Source organism: Larus michahellis, chromosome 8, assembly GCF_964199755.1.
Source record: "Larus michahellis chromosome 8, bLarMic1.1, whole genome shotgun sequence".
Classification (NCBI taxonomy): domain Eukaryota; kingdom Metazoa; phylum Chordata; class Aves; order Charadriiformes; family Laridae; genus Larus; species Larus michahellis.
The window spans coordinates 46,222,467-46,241,324 of record NC_133903.1 but is presented as its reverse complement, the minus strand read 5'-3'; the positions used below and the strand labels follow the sequence as shown (position 1 = coordinate 46,241,324).

At 62.8% G+C, this 18,858-nt stretch overlaps 3 protein-coding genes across 5 annotated transcripts; 2 read left to right on the top strand and 1 right to left on the bottom strand.

Moving 5' to 3' along the window:
* The first annotated feature begins 1,631 nt into the window (after nucleotides 1-1,631).
* Nucleotides 1,632-2,294, top strand: DYNLT4 (dynein light chain Tctex-type 4). The gene has a single exon (XM_074598452.1). It carries the CDS (start codon nucleotides 1,632-1,634, stop codon nucleotides 2,292-2,294), a length of 663 nt encoding a protein of 220 aa, XP_074454553.1.
* Nucleotides 2,295-3,122: 828 nt separating this feature from the next.
* On the bottom strand, nucleotides 3,123-10,554 carry PLK3 (polo like kinase 3). Of its 2 annotated transcripts, none has more exons than XM_074598345.1 (15): nucleotides 10,263-10,554; nucleotides 9,386-9,493; nucleotides 9,183-9,299; nucleotides 8,613-8,742; nucleotides 8,438-8,525; nucleotides 7,779-7,874; nucleotides 6,883-7,078; nucleotides 6,410-6,536; nucleotides 5,919-6,028; nucleotides 5,722-5,839; nucleotides 5,539-5,625; nucleotides 5,176-5,338; nucleotides 4,936-5,065; nucleotides 4,581-4,691; nucleotides 3,123-4,197 (listed from the first exon to the last, which is right to left on the bottom strand). In XM_074598345.1, the coding sequence occupies exons 1-15, from the start codon at nucleotides 10,419-10,421 to the stop codon at nucleotides 4,003-4,005; spliced, it is 1,935 nt and encodes a 644-aa protein (XP_074454446.1). In that variant the 5' UTR covers nucleotides 10,422-10,554; the 3' UTR covers nucleotides 3,123-4,002. The 2 variants fall into 2 exon arrangements, with proteins under 2 accessions (XP_074454446.1, XP_074454447.1); XM_074598346.1 differs by having other exon boundaries at nucleotides 5,539-5,622; nucleotides 10,263-10,540.
* A 4,479-nt stretch (nucleotides 10,555-15,033) lies between these two features.
* On the top strand, nucleotides 15,034-17,423 carry LOC141747689 (uncharacterized). Of its 2 annotated transcripts, none has more exons than XM_074598347.1 (2): nucleotides 15,034-15,085; nucleotides 15,378-17,423. In XM_074598347.1, the coding sequence occupies exons 1-2, from the start codon at nucleotides 15,067-15,069 to the stop codon at nucleotides 16,610-16,612; spliced, it is 1,254 nt and encodes a 417-aa protein (XP_074454448.1). In that variant the 5' UTR covers nucleotides 15,034-15,066; the 3' UTR covers nucleotides 16,613-17,423. The 2 variants fall into 2 exon arrangements, with proteins under 2 accessions (XP_074454448.1, XP_074454449.1); XM_074598348.1 differs by lacking the exon at nucleotides 15,034-15,085 and adding an exon at nucleotides 15,118-15,233.
* Nucleotides 17,424-18,858: the final 1,435 nt, after the last annotated feature.

The window sequence follows — 18,858 nt, the reverse complement described above, 5'->3', positions numbered from 1 at the left end:
TTGGAAAAGGCAACACATGCGCAGGTTAAATGCACAAAGATCACCCCCACCGCCACATGCACAGCCCCCATGGAAAGCCGCTGGGCATGGCTGGGTCCCCAGACATGGAGCAAACGCGAGCCCAGCAGGGACATCTGCCCCCTGAAATGGCAAAAACCTTCCCTCCTGCTGATGCTCCAGGCCAAAGCCCCGCAGTTCTCATGTCTGCTTAGGACACAAGCTATCGCAGGCAGAAAAAAAGCATAACCAGCCTCGCCCGAGCCTAAACCAAGTGCTGTGCCAGGGGATGCCCTGTCCCCTTTCTCCCAAGCCTGTCTGTCCCCAAGCAGGGAACACAGGGAGGGTGCCCAGGGAGGGACCCCCCTCCTCTTGCCAGCCGCGGTGGGAGGGAGAGGGAGGAGCAGGGCCTGCAGCCGACGGCAGCACCCTGAGGGAGCGGGGTCCAGCTGCCAGTGTGCTTGGCAGCGCTAGTCAGCGGCAGGCTATAAATACCTCTGACGGGAGATAGAAACACAAAAGCCGTCTCCACTTTCCTCAAATAGCTCGGCAGCCAGACCAGACAAAGGCGCATTGACGTGGTGGCTGTGGCGTACCAGCTGGGCTGGGCTCCGCCGGCGGAGAGAAACCCTGCTCGGGGTCAGGAGCCCCCAGAAAACTTGCCCTTGGACCAGGGCATCGCAGCAGCAGAGTCCCCAGCACGTGGCAGGGCTGTGCTCAATGAGTGCCCATCTGGCCACGCTCTCCCTTGATGCAGGGGGCATAAGTACCCAAAGGATGCAAACCTTGGGGTAAAATCAAGCTGTTGGAGGTCCCAGCCCCAGTTCAACCCATAGTTGGGGTGCAAAGTGGCAATCACAGTGGCTGTTCTCCAGCTCCTGCTCTTCCTTTGCACTTTCAACACCAGCCAAGCATTTTCCAGGGCTGGCAGGGGAGGTCGGAGGGCACGTGCCCGGACTGACCGTGTTCCTGTGCTGGCATAGCTGGAAACGCAGACAGGGCAGGAGTAAAAGCAGACAGGGCTGTCTAGGGACCAGGAAACAAGGAGTTACAGGAGCCATGCCCCAGAGTGGCCCTAGAGAGCTGCAGTGTCACATAGCAACACTTCACGCTCCAGGACCACAACGGGTTTGGCCCTGCTCACTGCCACCTGAGGACCACAGGTGGTCCTGGGAAGCCCGGAGCACGACATCATCCGGAGGAAAGTCCCCTGGGTTTAGCCCAGTGGGGACAGAGTGGGACTGGGGGTAAGTGTGGGACCAGAAGCAGGCAGGAGGGCTGGGGGGACTGGAGGGGAAGGAACTGCTCACCTGTGCTGGGGGGGGTAAGGCTGTGGGTGGGAGAGCAGAGGGATGGATGGATGGACGGACGGATGGATGGACCGTGCGTGGCTGTGCTGGGTCAGCCCCAGGTGGCTGAGGCTGCTGGGGAGGGAGGCACTGGTGAAGTGAAGGTGGCTGCCATGGTTCCCCAGCCCCTCTGCATCCAGCCCCCCAAGAGCCGATGTGCCAGAAGGCATGGGATTTACAGGGGGCAGGGAGATGCAAAGCGGAGAGGCAGTGGGATGGTGGTGTTGGGGGACAACCCACCTCCTCATGACACTCAAAGCCACATCTCCCTTCCAGACCACCCATATGGCTGAACAGTTCCCCCCAGAGATGGCCCAGGTGATGGCTTCAGATGGTGCTGAAGCCCCTCCGCTCCGAGCCACCCGCCGCGGCTCCCAGCCCCCAGCCCGGGGCAGTGATGAAGGCAAACCGCCGCTCCTGCCTTCTCGCCGCAGCTCCATCCTCAGCACCCTCCCGGCACCCCTGGCCAGCCGCCGCAGCTCCCTCGGGGCAGCCCCAGGGGGCAGGCGCCCCTCCATCGGCCCTTGGATGCTCCACAGCCGCGTGAGCTTCTCTGGGCTCCCCCTTTTCCAGCCCATCCTCAAGACCCGCCTCGAAAACACTTACAGGATGCAGCCAGACGAAGGCTGCAAGTTTGACGCAGGGCGGGTGCAGCGGGTGCTGGAGGTGGCCCTGGCAGGTGCCCTGGGGACCACCGTCTACAGCCCCCAGGGCAGTGCCCTGCTAGCCCAGAGCCTGGCCGAGCTGCTGCGGAGCCGGGCAAAGGAGGTGGCGCCACCCCGTTACAAGCTGGTCTGCCAGGTGCTGCTGGGCCAGCAGGGCCAGCAGAGCCTGTTGGTGGCCAGCCGAGGGCTGTGGGACCCTGAGACTGATAGCTTTGCCTCCGCCACCTTCTCCAATGCCTCCCTCTTTGCTGTGGCCACAGTGCACGGGGTCTACTTCGAGTAGCACCTGCCTCTCCTTCCACCCAGCCTTGTAGGGCTGCAGGAGAGAACAGCTGAAATAAAGAGGTTTGCTCCAGCTGCGGCTCTCATCTGGAGTCTTTGGCCATGGGGTGTGCAAGGAGCAAGACATGGATGCACCTTAGTGCCCTGATGCTCGCTACAGCCCCCAGCCTGGGCTCACACCCACTCCGTAGCTTCCACTGCCACTGAACTGCAGCAAATACAACCCAAAAAGCTGCATAGCCCTGGAGCAGGCAGCTGCCCAAGGCCACACTCCAGGGAGCAGCCCAGCCTGCTTCCCACAGCGCAAGCCGCTCCCAGGCAGATTGATTACACCAGCACTGGGGAAGGAGGTGACAGATCACCTTCAAAGCAAGCTCATGGAGCAGATCGAGTCCCACCTCTTTCATGGCTTCACTCCCAGCTCATATCCCATCGCACCAGGTGCCATAGTGCAAGGGCCCAGGCAAGCCACCCCCTGGGCCACAGCTCCTGCCTGCTGCAGCTCAGCAGAAGGATGAGAGCAGCTGGGTTTGGTCCAAGCGCAGAGACAGTTGGGAATGAGAGTTTGGCAGCAGCAAGGAGAAGCCGAGGCAGCTCCAGGGCTCCACAGACATCAGCAAGAGGTAACTCTGCCCTTCCTGGCAGCCCTGAGAAGGGCAGTTAGAGGTACCACATGGGCTCCTCACCCCCGTCCTGCCTCTCTGACCTTGTCCCCCAGCAATAGCCAGTGTCAAAAGGGGCCTGGCAGAAGCAGCCCTGGGGCAAGGATAAAGAAGCTGAAGCCCTTTCATGACTGAGGTCCCAGGTCCAAGCAAGGCAGACACAGTTTGCCCTTACACAAATAAATTTTTTAATTGAGGCGAGTCAGGGACAGGGGAGCTGCACATGGACAGACCAACAGGAAAATAAATAATTCCATATAAATAAGATACATAAATAGTCCCACATGGCAGAGACTGCCTTGAAACAAGAAACATCCCTGGGTCCCAGCGAGACAAGGGCTTCTCCAGGCAAGCCCTCAGATCCCCACCCCCCCAAACCCTTTATCAAACCTCAAGTTGTACCAGACAATTCACAATTCGGAAGCGGACAGGGCAGGGTTGGGCCCAGCACAGCCCCCTCCTTAGTGTAGCAGTCGTGGAATGGCACAAACCAGCCCACGCAGCCCCTGGCAGGGCAGGCAGCGCCCTTCACCCCTGTCCACCCCTGGGAAGGGGGTTTCCCTACCCCACAGCAGCCAAGCCTTGAGGTCAAGGCTGTGCCATTCCTCTCCGGGCCATGGAGAGGGTCTGTGCAACTGGTGCATCACCTTGGGCAGGACAGCCTGTGCCCCCACCGCAGGCAGCAGCCAGCCAGGGCAGGCTGGAGCACCGGGACACAAACAAGGCACAGCCAGACCCAAACCTGGCTGCAGGGCCCTCACCCACCACCTGCCTGTGCCACCCTCCCCCCCAGTCCACAACATCAAGACCAGCACAACCAGAGCAGGAGCTGCCAGCAGGAAGACAGTGATTGCCCAGAGCCAGGGAGCAGCAAGGATGTCCAGACCTGCTGCTGTAACCACATCCACGTGTCTCAGTCCAGAGTCCAGCTGAGCACCAGGATACAGGGTGCCCAGGTGGGCAGCCAGCACCACAACATACCTCCCATCCTGTGGGAGGACAGGGGGAGACCCTCTACGTCCAGACAGGGTCCCCCAAAGTCCCACGCTAGGCCTCAGCCCGTTCTTGGAGGAGCTTGAGGATGTATTTGAGGCGGTGATGGAGCTCAGGAGAGCAGCCCAGCTCCTGGATGCTGCACAGCTTGTATGTGTAGGAGTTACGCTCCCGGTTGATGTAGGTGACAAGGCAGGAGTGGTCAGGCTTGCTAATGATCACCTTGGTGTGGTCATTGTAGAAGTTCACCTAGGAGACAGATTGGGCTTGGTTTAACCCACGCTTCCTGCGGCATGTCGGGAGCCAGGATGGAGCCACGCTTCCTGCCTCAACCCGTTCCTCCTCCCCAACCTGCCTGGGAGCATCCCCACTCCATGCCCCAGAGCGGGAACGCACCAGCCCCAGCACCAAGGCAGATGGAAGCAGCCAACTGAAGCATCACATCCCTCCACGGGCTGGACAAGCTGCAACCAGCAGCTCTGGGCACCGGAGCAGCATCCTGCACCCACAGCTGTTGTCACAGCTGGACCTTGCATTTGGGCTGTGACAGACTAGATCAACACAGGCCATGAGTCCCCAGCTGGCCTCCTCCTCACAGGGGTCTGGGGATGTCCACTGTGCCCCACACGTACCTGGAGGGTGCCACTGCTGAAGAGCATGAGCAAGGCTTGGTCAGTCTTCACCCACTGCAGGAGGAGCAGGGCTGGCTGCCCGAGGTCATCTATGCTGGGCAAGTCACCTCCCTTGGAGAGAAGGGTCTGGTAAGCCATTGGTCCCATACATGGGAGCACTGCCACCAGCACACACACAGCCAAATGTGGACACACACCCAGTGGGGTCCCCACTCCCAGAACCCAACTCTCTGGGTGTCCACCTGGTCACAGCCTGTGAGCAGGGAGTCCCACAGCCCCAGGCGATGTGGTCAAGCCATGACCAAACATCCAGCCTACCCATGATCCCAGCCCGTCCCAGGGCACCAGCACCCACCTTCATGAGATGCTGCTCCATGTAGGACGCAAAGTAGCGCAAGACACTCATCTGTCCCTGCAACTGCTCAGGGATGGCGGCCACAGAGAACACAAGGTGTTTGCTGTTGGTCGGGTTGTAATGCACAGTCCTAGGAGGGAGTAAACCATGAGCTTTGGGGCCACCCAGAACCAAACCCATGCCATGCACAACCACCCCTTGCCACCTGAGGGGCTTCCCCACAAACACCCCAGCCCTTACCTGTGGTTGGGGGAAAGAGTCATGTGCGTGCCGTTGTTGAAGAGGACCCCAATGCTGCGGTTGGAGAGCTGATAGCCAAAGCCATACTTGTTGGAGTAATCCACCCACTTGCTCACCCAGACAAAGTGCTCATGGCGGGCCAGGGAAGCTGGGTTTTTCTCCGCTGGGGGAGAGAGGACAGCGTGAGCAGAGCAGGCAGACAGCCCCTGCCTACCTCACCCTTGCAAGAGGGAGCAGACCCCCCCCGCCCACAGTGGGCTTTGGCAGCATTTAAGGTACCCCAAATAGCAGCCGTGCCTTCGTCTCATGTGGAAGGGGACACACAGCGCCCTGCCCCATCCCAGAGCAGTCCGACCGGTTTACCTGGGGGCATGGAAGAGAGGCAGGTCCGCAGGAGCCAGACAGCTGACTCGATGATGGCAGAGGCGGTGATGCAGTCTTCAAAGGCTACTGAGAGAAGATGACAGGCTGAGTCAGCCAGCCCCGCTATCAGCCAGGACAGGAAGCTCAGGACAGGCTGGAGTGGCCTGGGCAGGTATTGCTCACCCTCACAGCTGCTGGCCATCGTCCCCCGGATGGAGGGGGACACGGACTTGTGAGATGTCTCCTCCACCACTGTCTCCACAGGGCTAGAGCTGGCGCTGCGGCATGATACGGGGGTGGCCTGTGAAAAGACCTGGCCTTAGCACCTTTCTGCCTGCTCCCCCAAAGAGGGGTATGCACAGGCTCAGGGATGTTCTCACCTCATTCCCTTCCACGGTTTTATAGCTCATCTGCCGACAGATCGAGGTCTTCATCAGCCCAGTGACCAGCTTGGAGATGTCATCCTTGTCCTCCAAAGAGCCCTTCTTGGCTGAGGAGAGAGCAAGCTGTGAGCATGCTACTGAGCACATCTGGGCCACCCCTCCCAGTAGCTCAGCTCTCCCTCGTCTGTTCTCGTGCCCACGGTGGTGAGGCTGGTGTCAGGCAGCTGCCTCCCACTTTCACTTCCCAGTTCTCATGCGACACAGGGCTTCCAGGAGGAACTGCTCCCGGAGGTTGCGGCACAGCATCCGCTCTCCAGGCATACACCCTTGCCAGGCCACCAGCACCAGAAGGGCAGGGCCAACCCCAGCTTGTGCTGGCCCTGGGGAGGGGGGCCAGGGAGACCCACCAGGAGGTCTCTCCAGGAGACATGACCTTCTCCCTGCAGGAAGCATCACCCAGAGGCTCCTGGGCAAGTGCCTGGACTCACCCTTGGGTTTCTTCTTCCCAAAGAGTGTCTTGGTGACTTTAGCAAACAGACTCTTTGCTGGGTTGGGGGGACTCAGCTCTGGAGCCATCACACAGCTGCTGGGAGGGAGCTTCTCAGGCGTGTAACCCTGCAGAGAGGTCAAGGCAGAGGTTTGGTTTCCATTGCCCACGTGCTCCAGGCAGAGCAGCTGCCCTGGGCTGACCGCAGTCATTCACAGCCCTCCTGACAGCCAGCTTGCATTTCCGTCAAGCCTTGGCCCCATGACTGGCATCAGTACGGGAAACAGCCCATGCTGTAGGGACAAGGCAGCAAGAGCACACCAGATCCCTCAGTTCCCCTGGCTGGCATTTGGGCAGGACAGAGCTGCTTCCTTGGAAGGACTGAGACTTGGGCTCCAAAGACAGTGCCCTGCACAGCCCAAAAAGCCTCATCCCACCCGGAGAAGGGTCAAGGCCAGACCCCCACCCACTCACCTTGAAGAACTCATGGTCCAAGATCTCCTCGAGGGTGAGGCGGTCCTGGGGGTTGCGTCTGAGGATGCTGGCGATGAGGTGCTTGGCAGGCAGGGAGAGGAAGGCAGGGAGGGTGTACTCCACCTGCTTGATGCATCTGTAGGTCTCCTTGAGGTCGGAGGTCTCAAAGGGAGGGTTCCCACACAGCAGGGTGTACCTGGGAGGGGACCCATGTGCCACCGTCACATCCCCACCAGGCTTGTGACTCAGCAGCATTTAAAGCAAGGAAGTTATTGGCATTTGGCCGGCCACACCTGGCCAGGAGCACCACTTCCAGCCTGAGCGTCCGCGCTCACATCCGGCCACGCTTCCTCCTAGCAACTGCTTACAGCAACAAGCCAGGAGCCCTAGGGAAGGGGAGAGGGACGGCAGGCAAAGGCCACCCTCTGCCAGCGCCGCTCCCAGCCCTGCACGGCCGCCGGGGCAGAAAGCAGAGCAGGAAGCCTGCGGGCAGCGGCCAGGCAAGGGGCTGGATGTGCCGAAGCAGCACAGCGATCGCTCCCCCAACAAAACAGAGCGGCGGCTGCCGCCAGCCACCAACTTTTTCCATTGTTTATCAGGTTCACGGGGCGGTTGAGCGTGCTTCGAACCAGAGCTGTGTGCGGCGCAAGAGCGCAGCTCCCCTTTGCGCAGCCCCCAAACAGCATCCCAGGATGGCTGGCAGCACCACTCCAAAGTGGGGCTGGGCAGGATCTGGCCACTTGCTCCCCTCCCCCTGCCTTTCGGCAACCGCTGCAAAGCCACGGGGCGAAGCGCAAGAGGACTTCCTCATCGGGGCTGCACCACAGCCCAGCTCTCCACCCCCCTCCCCAGGCAGGGCTGCCCGGACCCCTCCCCAGGCAGCAGCGCAGACTTACATGACGCAGCCCAGAGACCACACGTCCGACTCTGGCCCGTGGCCCTGCCTCAGCAGCACTTCGGGGGCCAGGTAGTTGGGGGTCCCACATATTGTCCTGTGGGGCAGAGCGCCAGGTCAGTGCATGCTCTGCATCCCCACCCCCCGCCACCCCCAAGGCAGCCTCCCCCCTACCCCTCCACGCCCTGGGATTTCGCTTGCAGCCTGTCCTCCCCCCCTCCATTTTGCTCTTTGTGGTCCGAAGCCCCCTCCATCTACAAGTAGCCTCATACAGACTCCCCCCTCCCCAGCTCCCGGGGGTCAGGAGCAGCTGCTCCTGGGCAGCCGTTGGGAAGAGCTTGTCCCAGAGCTGGGGAGGAACAGAGCCTTTGTGTCCCGGCCTGCGCAGCCGGCAGGGCAGCCGGGCAGGCACAATAGCGGTAGTCAGCACATTGTTCTCCCCCGACGGCTGCGAGCTCACTCCTGAAGGAGCCACAAAGCCCCCAGCCCCCTCACCTTGCCTGCAGCTGGGGCAGGAACCGCTCCCCCATCCCATGAAGGGGCCCTACAGCTTCCCCTCCCCAGGCCAGGGGGGACCCCTCATCCTTCCACCCTCCAGGAAGCCACAGGCGGAAGAGTGAGAACTCAGAGGGCTCTGGAACAGGGAAACCTCAGACTTACTTTTTCTTCTGGTCAGAGATATCCCGGCAAGCAGCTAGACCAAAGTCCCCCACTTTCAGCTCCATGTTTTCATTGATGAAGAAGTTGCCTGCAAGTCAAAGGCGATGCGTCACCACAAGTCCCTCTGGGGCAGCTCGCTCCCCACACAGCACCCTGCCCCAACCACAGCACTCACCGAGCTTGAGGTCTCTGTGCAGGATGCCCTTGAGGTGAAGGTATTTCAAGCCTGAGATGATCTGTTTGAGGTAATAGCGCACTTCGGGCTCCAGCAGAGTATGGCGGGCCTTCCAGATGTGGGCCAGGGACTGCAGAGGGAGAGAAGGCAGCTTGGTGATGGCAGGCAGGGAGAACAGGCAGCCCTGCTGACTAGGCAAGGGGCAGGCAGGGTCAAAGCCAGTTCTTCCAGAAGTTGCACATCCACAAATAATCCTTATTCCACAGCCATGACCTCAGCAGACTCCCCACACGACATTGAGGTTGCTCAGCACAACCAGGGGAACCACTGGACTTACGGTGGCCCCACCAGGAGCTACAGGCTGCCAACATGAGCAGGCAGCTGGTGGTGTCCCCAGTGCCATGCGAAACCACGCAGCTTATGGCTGAGGTCAGAGGGTGTGACAGAGACAGCAACAAGGTAGCCCAGGAGAAGGAGAGTGCTAACAAAGCACCTCAGATAAGGCCTGCTCCAACTAGCCATGGCTCTGTTTAGGAGATCCTTTGACAAGTAGGCCACGCCACCACTCACCTTCCTACTGCAGTGCTCCAGGAAGATGTAGATACTCTCTGCGTCCTCAAAGTAGTGGGAGAACTTGACGATGTGCTTATGGTGCAGGTCGCGGTGCAGCTCAATCTCATTGGTGATCTGAAAGGGAGCAGTGGTCGCGGGTGAGCACAGGGTCCCCACTGCACTCCACCAGCCCAGCACCCCGCCAGCCCCGCAGCACCCACCTTCTCCCGCTGGTGGGGTTTAGCCACCCGGCTGTGAGGGATGACCTTCACGGCATAGGTTTTGTTGCTGGAGAGGTCTGTCATTTCGTAGCATCGTGCGAACCCACCCTGCAAGGGAAGAGGTGGTTATGGATGGGTGAGAGACAGCTCTTCGCCCCTGCCTCTGAGCCACCTCCTCCTCCGTTCCCTTGCAGCGCAGCCCGGCAAGCGTCACACGCTCCCTCCTGCTGCGTCGCCCACTAAGATCTGAACTATGATGCTCTCAACCAGGGATTTTCTTCACCCAGTTCCTGTAAAGCCTCCAGGGTGTTTTTCCTCCCACCATGGCCGGACTCCGCATCTTTCCACATGACAGATAACCCGGAAAGTCCTGCGCAGGGCAGGGAGCTCGGGGACCGGAGGCCACCGAAAGGCAGCCCCATGGAGACAGGTTTTTCCTGCCGTGCTGTCAGCTTCCAATCTGCACACTCAGCCGCCGAGCCCGCCCGGGCCGGGCTGGGAACCGGCACCCACCTCCCACACACGCCGCTGGCAAGCGGGAGGAAAAGTTGCGTGTGGCGGAGCGGCGCGGACCGGCACCCCTGGGAACCGGGGCATCCGCCGGCCCACGCAGGCCCCGCGGGGCGCCCCGAAACCGATGCGTCTCCGATAGCCGGCGAGGCAGGCAGCCAGCCCGGGTGATTCACAGCTTCCAGCGCCGCTGCGGGCCCGCCGGGAGAGGCGGGGAGGGTGGGGGCGGCGTGCGGCAACCGAGGGGCCGCATCCATCCCCGGGCCACACCGGATGGGGGGGAATAGAGCAGCCCCCCCCGCCCTTCCCCACGCCAGGCAGTGGCTCCCAGCCCCACTCAACCCGTTACGCCCCCGTTCCCCGGTACCTTTCCGAGCAGGCGGCCCTTGCAGTAGGAGCGGCCGGAGACGGGGTCAGTGATGATGCGGGTGGTCTCGGCGGCGCGGGGCGGGGGCGCCGGGGCGGGTGCGGGCTGCGGGGGGAGGCAGGCGGCGGGGAAGGGTGGGAAGAGGCCGGCGGGCTCCATGGCGGGCGCGGGAGAAGGAGAAGAAGGAGGAGGCGGCGGGAAGAGGCGGCTCCTCCGCGGGGCTAGGGGCTCCTCCACCACCGCCAGGCCCCGCACACGTGGCCCGGCCGCCCCGCCGCCGCGCGCTGCCACTGCTGCCGCCGCCCCGGGAATCCCGCCGGCTTTATCAATGGGCGCGATGACGTCACCCACAGAGCCACGCCCCCGGGCGGCCCCGCGCTGCCCTTAAAGCGGCCGCCGCAGGGTGAAGAGTGGGGTGTGTGTGTGGTGGGGGGTGCGGGCCTACCGGCGCCCCTTGGCCCGCCGTGACCCGGGGGAGTCCGCCGTACAGCACCTCCCCCCGAGACACACACAGACCCCCCCGCAGGCACAGGGGCCCCCGATAGATACATGCACCCCCCCAGGCATAGAGACCCCCATAAGGCAGCCCCCCTAGACACAGGGATCCCCCGTGGACACATCGAGACCCCACAGACCACTCCTCAGCTCCCTCCCCTCTCTCCCGGGACAGGCAGAGCCCCCTCCCTGTCTGTAAATACACCACACACACACAGAGGACACCTCCCCTCACAGGGGTGACCGGCTTGTGTCACGGCATACCCTGGGGACCCCACGGAAAGGCCGTGGCCTGGGTGGGATTTCAAAGCCCACGTGTTCGATGCGGGCCCTGCCCACCCCCTCCCCCCCCATGCCAAACCTGGATGCAGGCAGGGACACCCCCAGAGCCCCTTGCGGTGTGCTGGGGGCTGGGCAGGGGGGTCACAGCCCACCCCAGGTGGGTTGCTGGGGACGTAGGGGACAGTGGAAGGTGGAAGTGAGGTCCCTGGCTGGACTGTCCCCTGGGTAGGTGCCCCTTGGCCACCCTTTGCCCCAGCTCCAGCCCAGCCCCGTGCCCCTCAAACAGCCCTGGAAGGTCAGTCCCCTGTGGCTGCCCACGGTGGCCAGTCCAGGACTGGAGACCTGCAGGACTGTCCCACTGGGAACGTCCACCCTTGGCACCTGGCTTTCTGGGGGCTCTGGTGTTGCAGGGCGGGCCTGGCCGTGCTGTCCCCAGTGTGCAGTGATGTGCAGGCGGGCAGTGTGCCATAGCGGTGCTGCTCTCTAATGGCCAGGAGGAGGACACATCCCTATGTCACCCGAAACAGGTCATGGGAGGATGCGGGGGCATCTCTCCTTCCCCTTGGGCATGCGAGCTGGCAGAGGTGGCCACAAACCCACAGCCTCCCATGAGTCTGGAGCAGCAGTGTTATGAGATCCCCCCAAAAGCAGATCCTGCTGCCCTTCCCCTGCTCCACACTGCACACAGGGTGACTGTGTGCATGTCCCTTGCTCTGTGCCTCAGTTTCCCCACTCTGCTCCACCTCTGCTTCCCCGGGGCAGCTCAGGGCTCTGGTCACTGATGCTCGATCTGCTCCTGAATATGCTGAGGGTTTTGCATGAGTAGTCCCAGCCAAACAGTCCCGTGCTTCACAGCACATCCCCTGTGGGGTGAACGAACCCCCTTTTTTCGCTGCAGGAAAAGTGAGCAAACCTGCCTGTAGGGAGGGAGGAAACGACCCGGATCTGTCTGCTTTTTTCTCAAGTTTCCAGCTTTAGCTTTTGCAGAGGAAATGTGTGCAAACCCACCACCTGGCAGCAAACATGCTCCGGGAGCCGGCAGGGAGGCTGCTGCCCCTTGGGGGGAAAGCTGCCTGTTTCCACCAGGGCCCCGGGGCTCCCCGAGGCGTGGGCAGCGTCACGGGGCAATGCTGGTTTTCCGACGGAGGCCCCAAGAGCAGAGCTGAGTCAGCGTCTGGAGGCAGCGCAGGGGTGGAGGCACCCAGGGGTGCAGGGAGGCCCCAGGGGACCTGCCTGGGGGTGGTGGGACGACCTGCACGGGGCTTGCCCCGGGGTCCCCCACAGAGGCGCAGCAGGGATCAGCGAGGGCCGAGAGCTGCCGGCTCTGCTCTTGCTCCTCACTCGCTCTGGTTGAGCTCCTGGGCTCGGTTTGGGGGCACAGATGGACCCCATAGCCCATATCCCACCAGGGCTGGGGGATCTCCTCTCCAAAAAGAATGGAGCCTGGGAGCAGCCCCCTCTCCACCTGCAGCTCTGGTCCGCGGTGATGCAGAGCATTGCAGAGAGGGGTTTTCCCATCACCGAGCTGGGGCGGTAGGAGGAAGCGTGGTTTAACACCAACAACCTGCCTGGCCTGGGGAAGGGGAGCCTCTGGGGCGATCTCCCCGCTGCCTGCAGCTATTTAGATGGAGTTACAGGAAAAAGGAGCCAGGCTCTTTGGGGAGCTGTACAGCAAAATGAGGACAGGCATCCGACGCAAGTTGCATCAAGGGAAATTCCATCTAGACACTAGGAAACTTTTTTTTTCCCCTGTGAGCATGCTAAAATACTACAGGAGCCCAGAGAGGCTGTGGGATCTACATCCTCCACAAAACTCAGACATAGCCTGGCCTGGCCCCAGCCTGGCTCCCCCTGAGGTCCCCCACTCTCATAGCCCAAGATGCAGGGTAGCTCCCCAGGATAGGGGTGACAGCCCTGACCCCCTCGGGAGCGGGGTTTTCCCCTCCCTCGGCACTTGCACCCGGTGAGCTTCTGCAAAGCACAGGGCTGCAGCCGCCGAGGAGGAGGAGGAGGAGGAGGAGGAGGGAGAGGGTGGCTGGTCCCTCAGCTGAGCCTGGGAGGGAAGCACCAGTACCAGCACCACCAGCAGCACCAGAACCAGCAGAGGCCATCCCACCCAGGGAGTGGCTGGGGATGTGCAGAGGGGAAGCTGCACATCTGGGTAAAGCTGCCTGGAGGGGGAGATAAAAGGATACAGATCCCTCTGGATTAAGGAAGCACTTGGATTTCGGATGGTATCTAAAACGCCAGTGCTGGAAGGTACTGCCTGGGAGGCAGGATCTGGCCCACGGAGGCTCAGGGAGTCCTCTGAAATCTCCTGCTCTTGGGGCCCTTGGCTCAGCTGCTGCCCCAGAGAAGGGGGAGCGGGGGAGGCTTTACCCCAAGCAGAGTGTTAGCAAGCCCCAGACCATGGGTGCCAGCTTGGCACTGTGTGACCGTCTCCAGGGCACCCCAGGAGGCAACTCTCACCCCCCCAGCCCGGTGTGCTGCCGGCACCTCCCTTCCGCAGGGGCCCGAATGGCCGTTTCCTGTGTCCCACCCCAGCAGCGAGTGCTCGGCCAGCCCTGCTTCCCTCCCCACTCCGTCCTATCCCTGCTCCTCAGCAGAAATCCCCGCCTCAGGGTTAGTCGCTGCAGCATTTGCAGCACCAGCGCAAGGTGCCGGCGCCCCAAACCTGCTGCTCAAGAGGCAGCAGGATGGGGCAGGTCCCCCTGCCAGAAACCCACCCCTCTGCCGGGGTTTTGTGTGTCTGGGAGAGACCCAAGCAGGGCACATGGGACGTGGGCGATGGGTCCGTGCCAAGGAGAGCTGCTGCTCTCCCACTGGGGGCTGGAGCATCCCTGAGCTGAGACGTGAGAGCAGCACCCGAGGCGCCAGTTTTGAGCCATGAGCAAGGGGTAAAATCAAAGGAAGAAACTCTTGAAGCCTGGTGCCTTCTTAAACATTGCTGCATCCCTCAGGATAGCACGCGTGGTCCAGGAAGCCTGAAACAACCCAGTGCTTTTATTACTGGTGTGCTGAGCTTGCCAGGCCTCTGAGGCAGCCCAGATAGGCAGCACATAGGGTATCCCAGCACTCTGCACCCTGAGCTAGGCTGAAGAGCGACCACCAGAGCCCTGCCCCGCTGCGGGCACCCCACTGGGCTCCGGCACCACAGCACCCCACGTGCACTCAGGCCAGGTCTCATCTCACCCACTTCCTACCAGTACTGAAGCAAAGCACTGTTGGTATCACACCATGTGCCTCGGTTTACCCAGTTCACACCGCGGTGAGCACACAGGCACTTTCACAGGGTGGAAACACAGCTCCCCTCTCCAGCGCTGCTTTTCTTGTGGGCTGTAGCGTGTGTGAATGACCCTGCTCCTCCTTCCCAGCCCGGGACTTGTGTGGGATGGAAGGAAGTTGCAAGGGGTCCAGTGATAGAGAAGCTGGCCCTTTTGATCCCCATTCTACAAGCACGCCCAGCACGGAGGTGGGGACCAGCCGGGCAGAGCCTTCTCCCGTCCCAGGAGGGAGAGGAACACAGCAGAAGCCAGCCTAGCCCCTCTCCAGGGGCTTGGGGGGCTGATGCTGAGTATGGAGGTGGCTGGAAGGATTTATGTCTTGGGGGGGGCCAGAGCGGAGTGGAGATCGGGGGAAGCTGGGAAGGTACATTGGTTCTGGGGGATGGGGAGGGGAAGGATGGGGAAAGGACGGGGGGCTGTCGTTTACGGTGGGGGGGCAGAGGAAGGGCGGCCACCGGGCGGATTGACTGCAGGGGACCGGTGTCAAGCGTATTTTGGGGGGTGCCGCCGCTCAGTGCGGCTGGAGGGTCCGTGGCTGGAGGGATCCCAGCGAGGGGAAGGGGCACAGGGGGCTGCGGGGGACCACGGCCCGCGGCGGAGGAGGTCGGGGGGGGCGGGGGGTCAGCGGTGCCGGGGCGAGGCGGTGCCGGGACGGGGCGGGCGGGCAGCGGCGGGGCCGCCCCGCGGCGAGGCGGAGCCGGCGGCCGCGCCCGGCGGGGAGCGCGGCGGAGCGGCCCCGCAGGATGGGGCGTGCGGCGGCAGGTGAGGCCGGGCAGGGCACCCCGGGGGGAGCCGGGCGTGGGGGCGTGGGGACGAGCGCAGCCCCGGCGGTCGCTCGCTGCCCGTGGGCAGCCGGACGGAGCAGCGGGACGTCGGGTGTGAGACAGCCCCGGGCTGGCGGGGGCGGGAGGTAGGTCCGCGGGGGCTGCGGGAACTCGGGTCCCTTCCTTAGGAGGGGGAGAAGTGGGGTTCACCCCCCCGCCGTGGGGGGCTGGAGCAAGGGGAGAGCTGGTCCTGCCGGGGGGGTCATCTGTCCCCTCTGCTCTCCCCGCAGGCGCTGGGCTGGGGACCGTGTCCCTCTGGGGCAGCCTCCTGCTCGCTGCCGGCCTTGCCCTCGACCCGGCACCGCAGAGCTGCAACTGCTCGGAGCCCATGGACTTCCAAGCTTTCCGGGAAGCTCCGCTCCCCGAGAGCTGCTGCCTCAACTTCACCAGCTCCAACATCACCCACCTGGACTGGGGCATGCTGGTAGGGGTGCGGGGGCTGCGGGAGCTCTACCTCTCGCACTGCAACATCACGGCCATCAGCAACGCGCAGGGAGTCCCCCCTGCCTTGGAAATCTTGCACTTAAGTCACAACCTGCTGGAAAGTCTACCTGGAAGTTTTCTGGAAGATGCCCCTAATTTGAGGGTCCTTCATCTGGACAGCAACCAGCTCCAGGAGCTGCCCGGGTCCTTCCTGAAGGCATCAACCCAAGTCCAGGAGGTCTACCTGGGCTTCAATGCCCTGACCTTCCTTCCCGCCAGCCTCCTGAAGCCGTCTCTGCTCCAGCTCCAGCTCTCCAACAACAGCTGGGACTGCAGCTGCACTTTGCTCAGCAACCTGGAGGGTTGGCCCAGCCTGGCCACTGAGGTTATCTGCCACACACCGGAGCGGTACCATGGTGTGGACCTTCAGAGCATCCCCCGGGGTGAGCTGTGCCCCTCGCACAGCCTCACCGCCCTCTTCATCTGCCTGCCCCCTCTCCTCATCCTCGCCAGCATCACCTGGTGCTTCTGCAGGCGGAAGAGAAAGACCAACTACAGCCTTCAGAGCAGGTCCCAGAGCCATCCAGCCACAGCAGAGAGGGGCAATGCCCAAGTGCCTGCAGAGCCCCACCACTACGTCCCCTACGAGCTACCTGCTGCCCCCTCCGAGACCGAGAAGAAGGTGCTGCTGGGGAGCCAGGTCCTGCTCCAGCCCTCCGTGGACCCGCTGGAGAGCAGCAGGGACCTCTATGAGGAGGTGGAGATCCAGGTGGGATCCCCAAGCAGTTCCCAGGTGCCAGCCCACAAAGGGCAGTGGGGCACAGGGCCAGGCAGGCAGCGGGACACCCCGGCACCAAGGGCAGAGGAGCTGGGGGGCAGTGAGCCAGAGGTGGACACTGTCAGTGTGACCGAAGTCCTGAAGGACTCTGCCGACCGGGAGAAGATCTACATGAGTCAGTCAACCAACTATTACAACCTGGTACCTGGCATCGAGCTGGAGGACTCAGACAACCTGGAGTATGAGAACATTGACCTGCACTGATGCTGGGTCTCGGGCTGTATCTGGGACATGCCGGGAGGATGGCAGGTGCCGGGCGGTAGTGAAAGCCGGCAGAGCAGGAGAGGCACGAGCTGTCCTGCCATGGCTTACAGTGGCTGTTTGCAAAGCTGCACCCCCAAATTCCCATCCCTTCCCCTGCGCTACCACATGTGATCCTCGCTTGCCATGTGCTGCAGCTGGGCAGGGAGTGCGAGGGTGTTTCGGGCACCAGGGACTCTGCCACAGGCTGGCAGTTTTTGGGGAGACATGGGCTGGTAGTGCCCAAGGCAGGACATGGAGGGGCAGTGGGGACTGCTTTTGGGGACCAGGTGACAATAGTGTGTGTGCCAGACCCACTGGCCGGGGCCTCCATCCTCTCTCACGGGAGCCAGATGGCATCTGGCACGGACCTGCTGCTCCCCAGCCCGCAGAGAACAGGGTCTGGGGATATGAAATGGGGATAGCTCTGCCTATGTGGTCTGCAGGGGCTGTCACGCGTGGACGGGGTGCCCTGGGTTTGGCAGAGGGACCCTGCGGTGGCCCTGCCTGCTGCCCACCCCACATCCCAACGTGTCCCACTGCATGGCACGGGGGCTTGAAACAGCCGGTGCACGTGTGCTGCTGCACGAGTGTGCACACGCGTGTGTGGGCACTGCACGTGGGTGGGTGTGAGCGGGTGTGCAAGGTGCACACGCACACAGGGAGGCACTGGAGGGGCCCCTTGCAGCCTCCCCTGCCCAACGTGCTGCCAAGCCCTGTAGGATCCAGCTCTCAGTAAGAAATAAATCATTTTACTCCTGGAAGCGCGGCTCCATCCCTGTGTCTGCGTGGTTTGGGGTGGTGGGGAGCTGACCGATGGGATATGGGGGACTGCAGGGGTGGGGGGCTTTGGTTCTTATCCCATGTCCCCTCCCATGCCCTGGGTGATGCCCCGGTGTGGGTCTCACCCAGCAGCCTGGGTTCGCTTTGAGCTGAGCACTGGCTGGGGGGAGAGGAGCCTCTGCCTTGCGCTGTGATTTACAGCCCAGCCAGGGAAGGTGTCAGCCTGCTGTAAAATCCATGGTTCCTGGACGGGGCAGGGACTTGTGGGGCTCCTGGGAATGGGGCAAAGGCTGCGGGTGCTGTAAATCACTCCCCTGCACAGGCACCCCCCCGGCAAGTCTCACCCATGGGTGCTCCAGCCCTTCTCCAGGGATGGGGGGAGGCGGGCACCCTTGAGCCCTGTCCCCCCTGCCCAAGGGGACATTTCCCAGGCTGGAAGCCCCTGTGGCCGCCCTGCTCTGCACTGGAGCCGTCCCGGGCCTGGGCTGGGCGCTGTGCCTGGGCAGGAAGGGAGGGAGCCAGGCAGGGCAGGACACGGAGCTCCGGACGGCAAAGGAAGCGGCGTTTCCTGCGGAGCACGGCATGGCCTCCGGCAGCCCACGGCGGGACGAGCCACGGGCCCCGGCAGTGCTCAGTCTCAGTCCCAGCCCCAGCATGGGTCGGGGACAAGGACAGGATGATTTCCCTGCATGTCTCGCTGTCACTCACGGATGTTTCCCACTGGTTTATGTCCCACTGGAATTTTTCCCTTCCCGCTCCCTCCCAGGCCCTGGGAAAGTGGCCTGGTGCCAGCCTTTAAAATGCCTCCGTCACCCCCCCCGCCAGGTACAGCAGCCAGGGCATCCCGGCGTGCCCCAGCTCATGCCATCTCCAGTTTCTCCCCTGGGAACACAGAGGGACCAAGAGCTCCGTAGTGCCGAGGTGGGACAGGCGGGGGTCAGCCATCCCTCCCCACGGCCGCAGGCGCTGCCTGTTGCTGGCAGCGAGGACTTGGGCAGTGACGGGCGCATTTTTCACCCGTGCTCCAAAAATATCCCACCGCCACCCCTGGGTTCCGGCTCTGCCTGTGCACCCCAGGGACCCGTTCCCGGGGCTGCCGGGAGCGATGCAGCCCTCCTTTCCCCTCCTTCTCACAGAACCTAAATTCAGCTGCCGTGGCTGCAAAGGGAAACAACCCAAACCGCCCCCGCTGGGTGCTGCCCGGCCCTGGCTCCAGCACCCACAGCCCCCACTGAAATCTCCAGTCATGGCCGGTGGCAGGGAGGTGCGACCGAGCCAGAGTTCCCTGTTCCCTGCGTCTGACAGCCCCAATCCATCATGGGGAGGGCTTGGCAGGGTATTTAGGTGGAAGAGGCGCTGGGAGGACAGGAGGGTGCAGGCAGGGAGCGGGCAGCAGCTGTGGCAGGCGTGGGAAGGGCAGGGTGACT

Coding starts and splice junctions, on each gene's coding strand:
- PLK3 (XM_074598345.1), bottom strand. CDS start 10,421: ATGGAGCCCGCCGGCCTCTTCCCACCCTTCCCCGCCGCCTGCCTCCCC. Junction 9,494..10,262: donor AGGGCCGCCTGCTCGGAAAG/GTACCGGGGAAC, acceptor CTTCCCTTGCAG/GGTGGGTTCGCACGATGCTA. Junction 6,029..6,409: donor TGGGAAGAAGAAACCCAAGG/GTGAGTCCAGGC, acceptor CTCTCTCCTCAG/CCAAGAAGGGCTCTTTGGAG.
- DYNLT4 (XM_074598452.1), top strand. CDS start 1,632: ATGGCTGAACAGTTCCCCCCAGAGATGGCCCAGGTGATGGCTTCAGAT.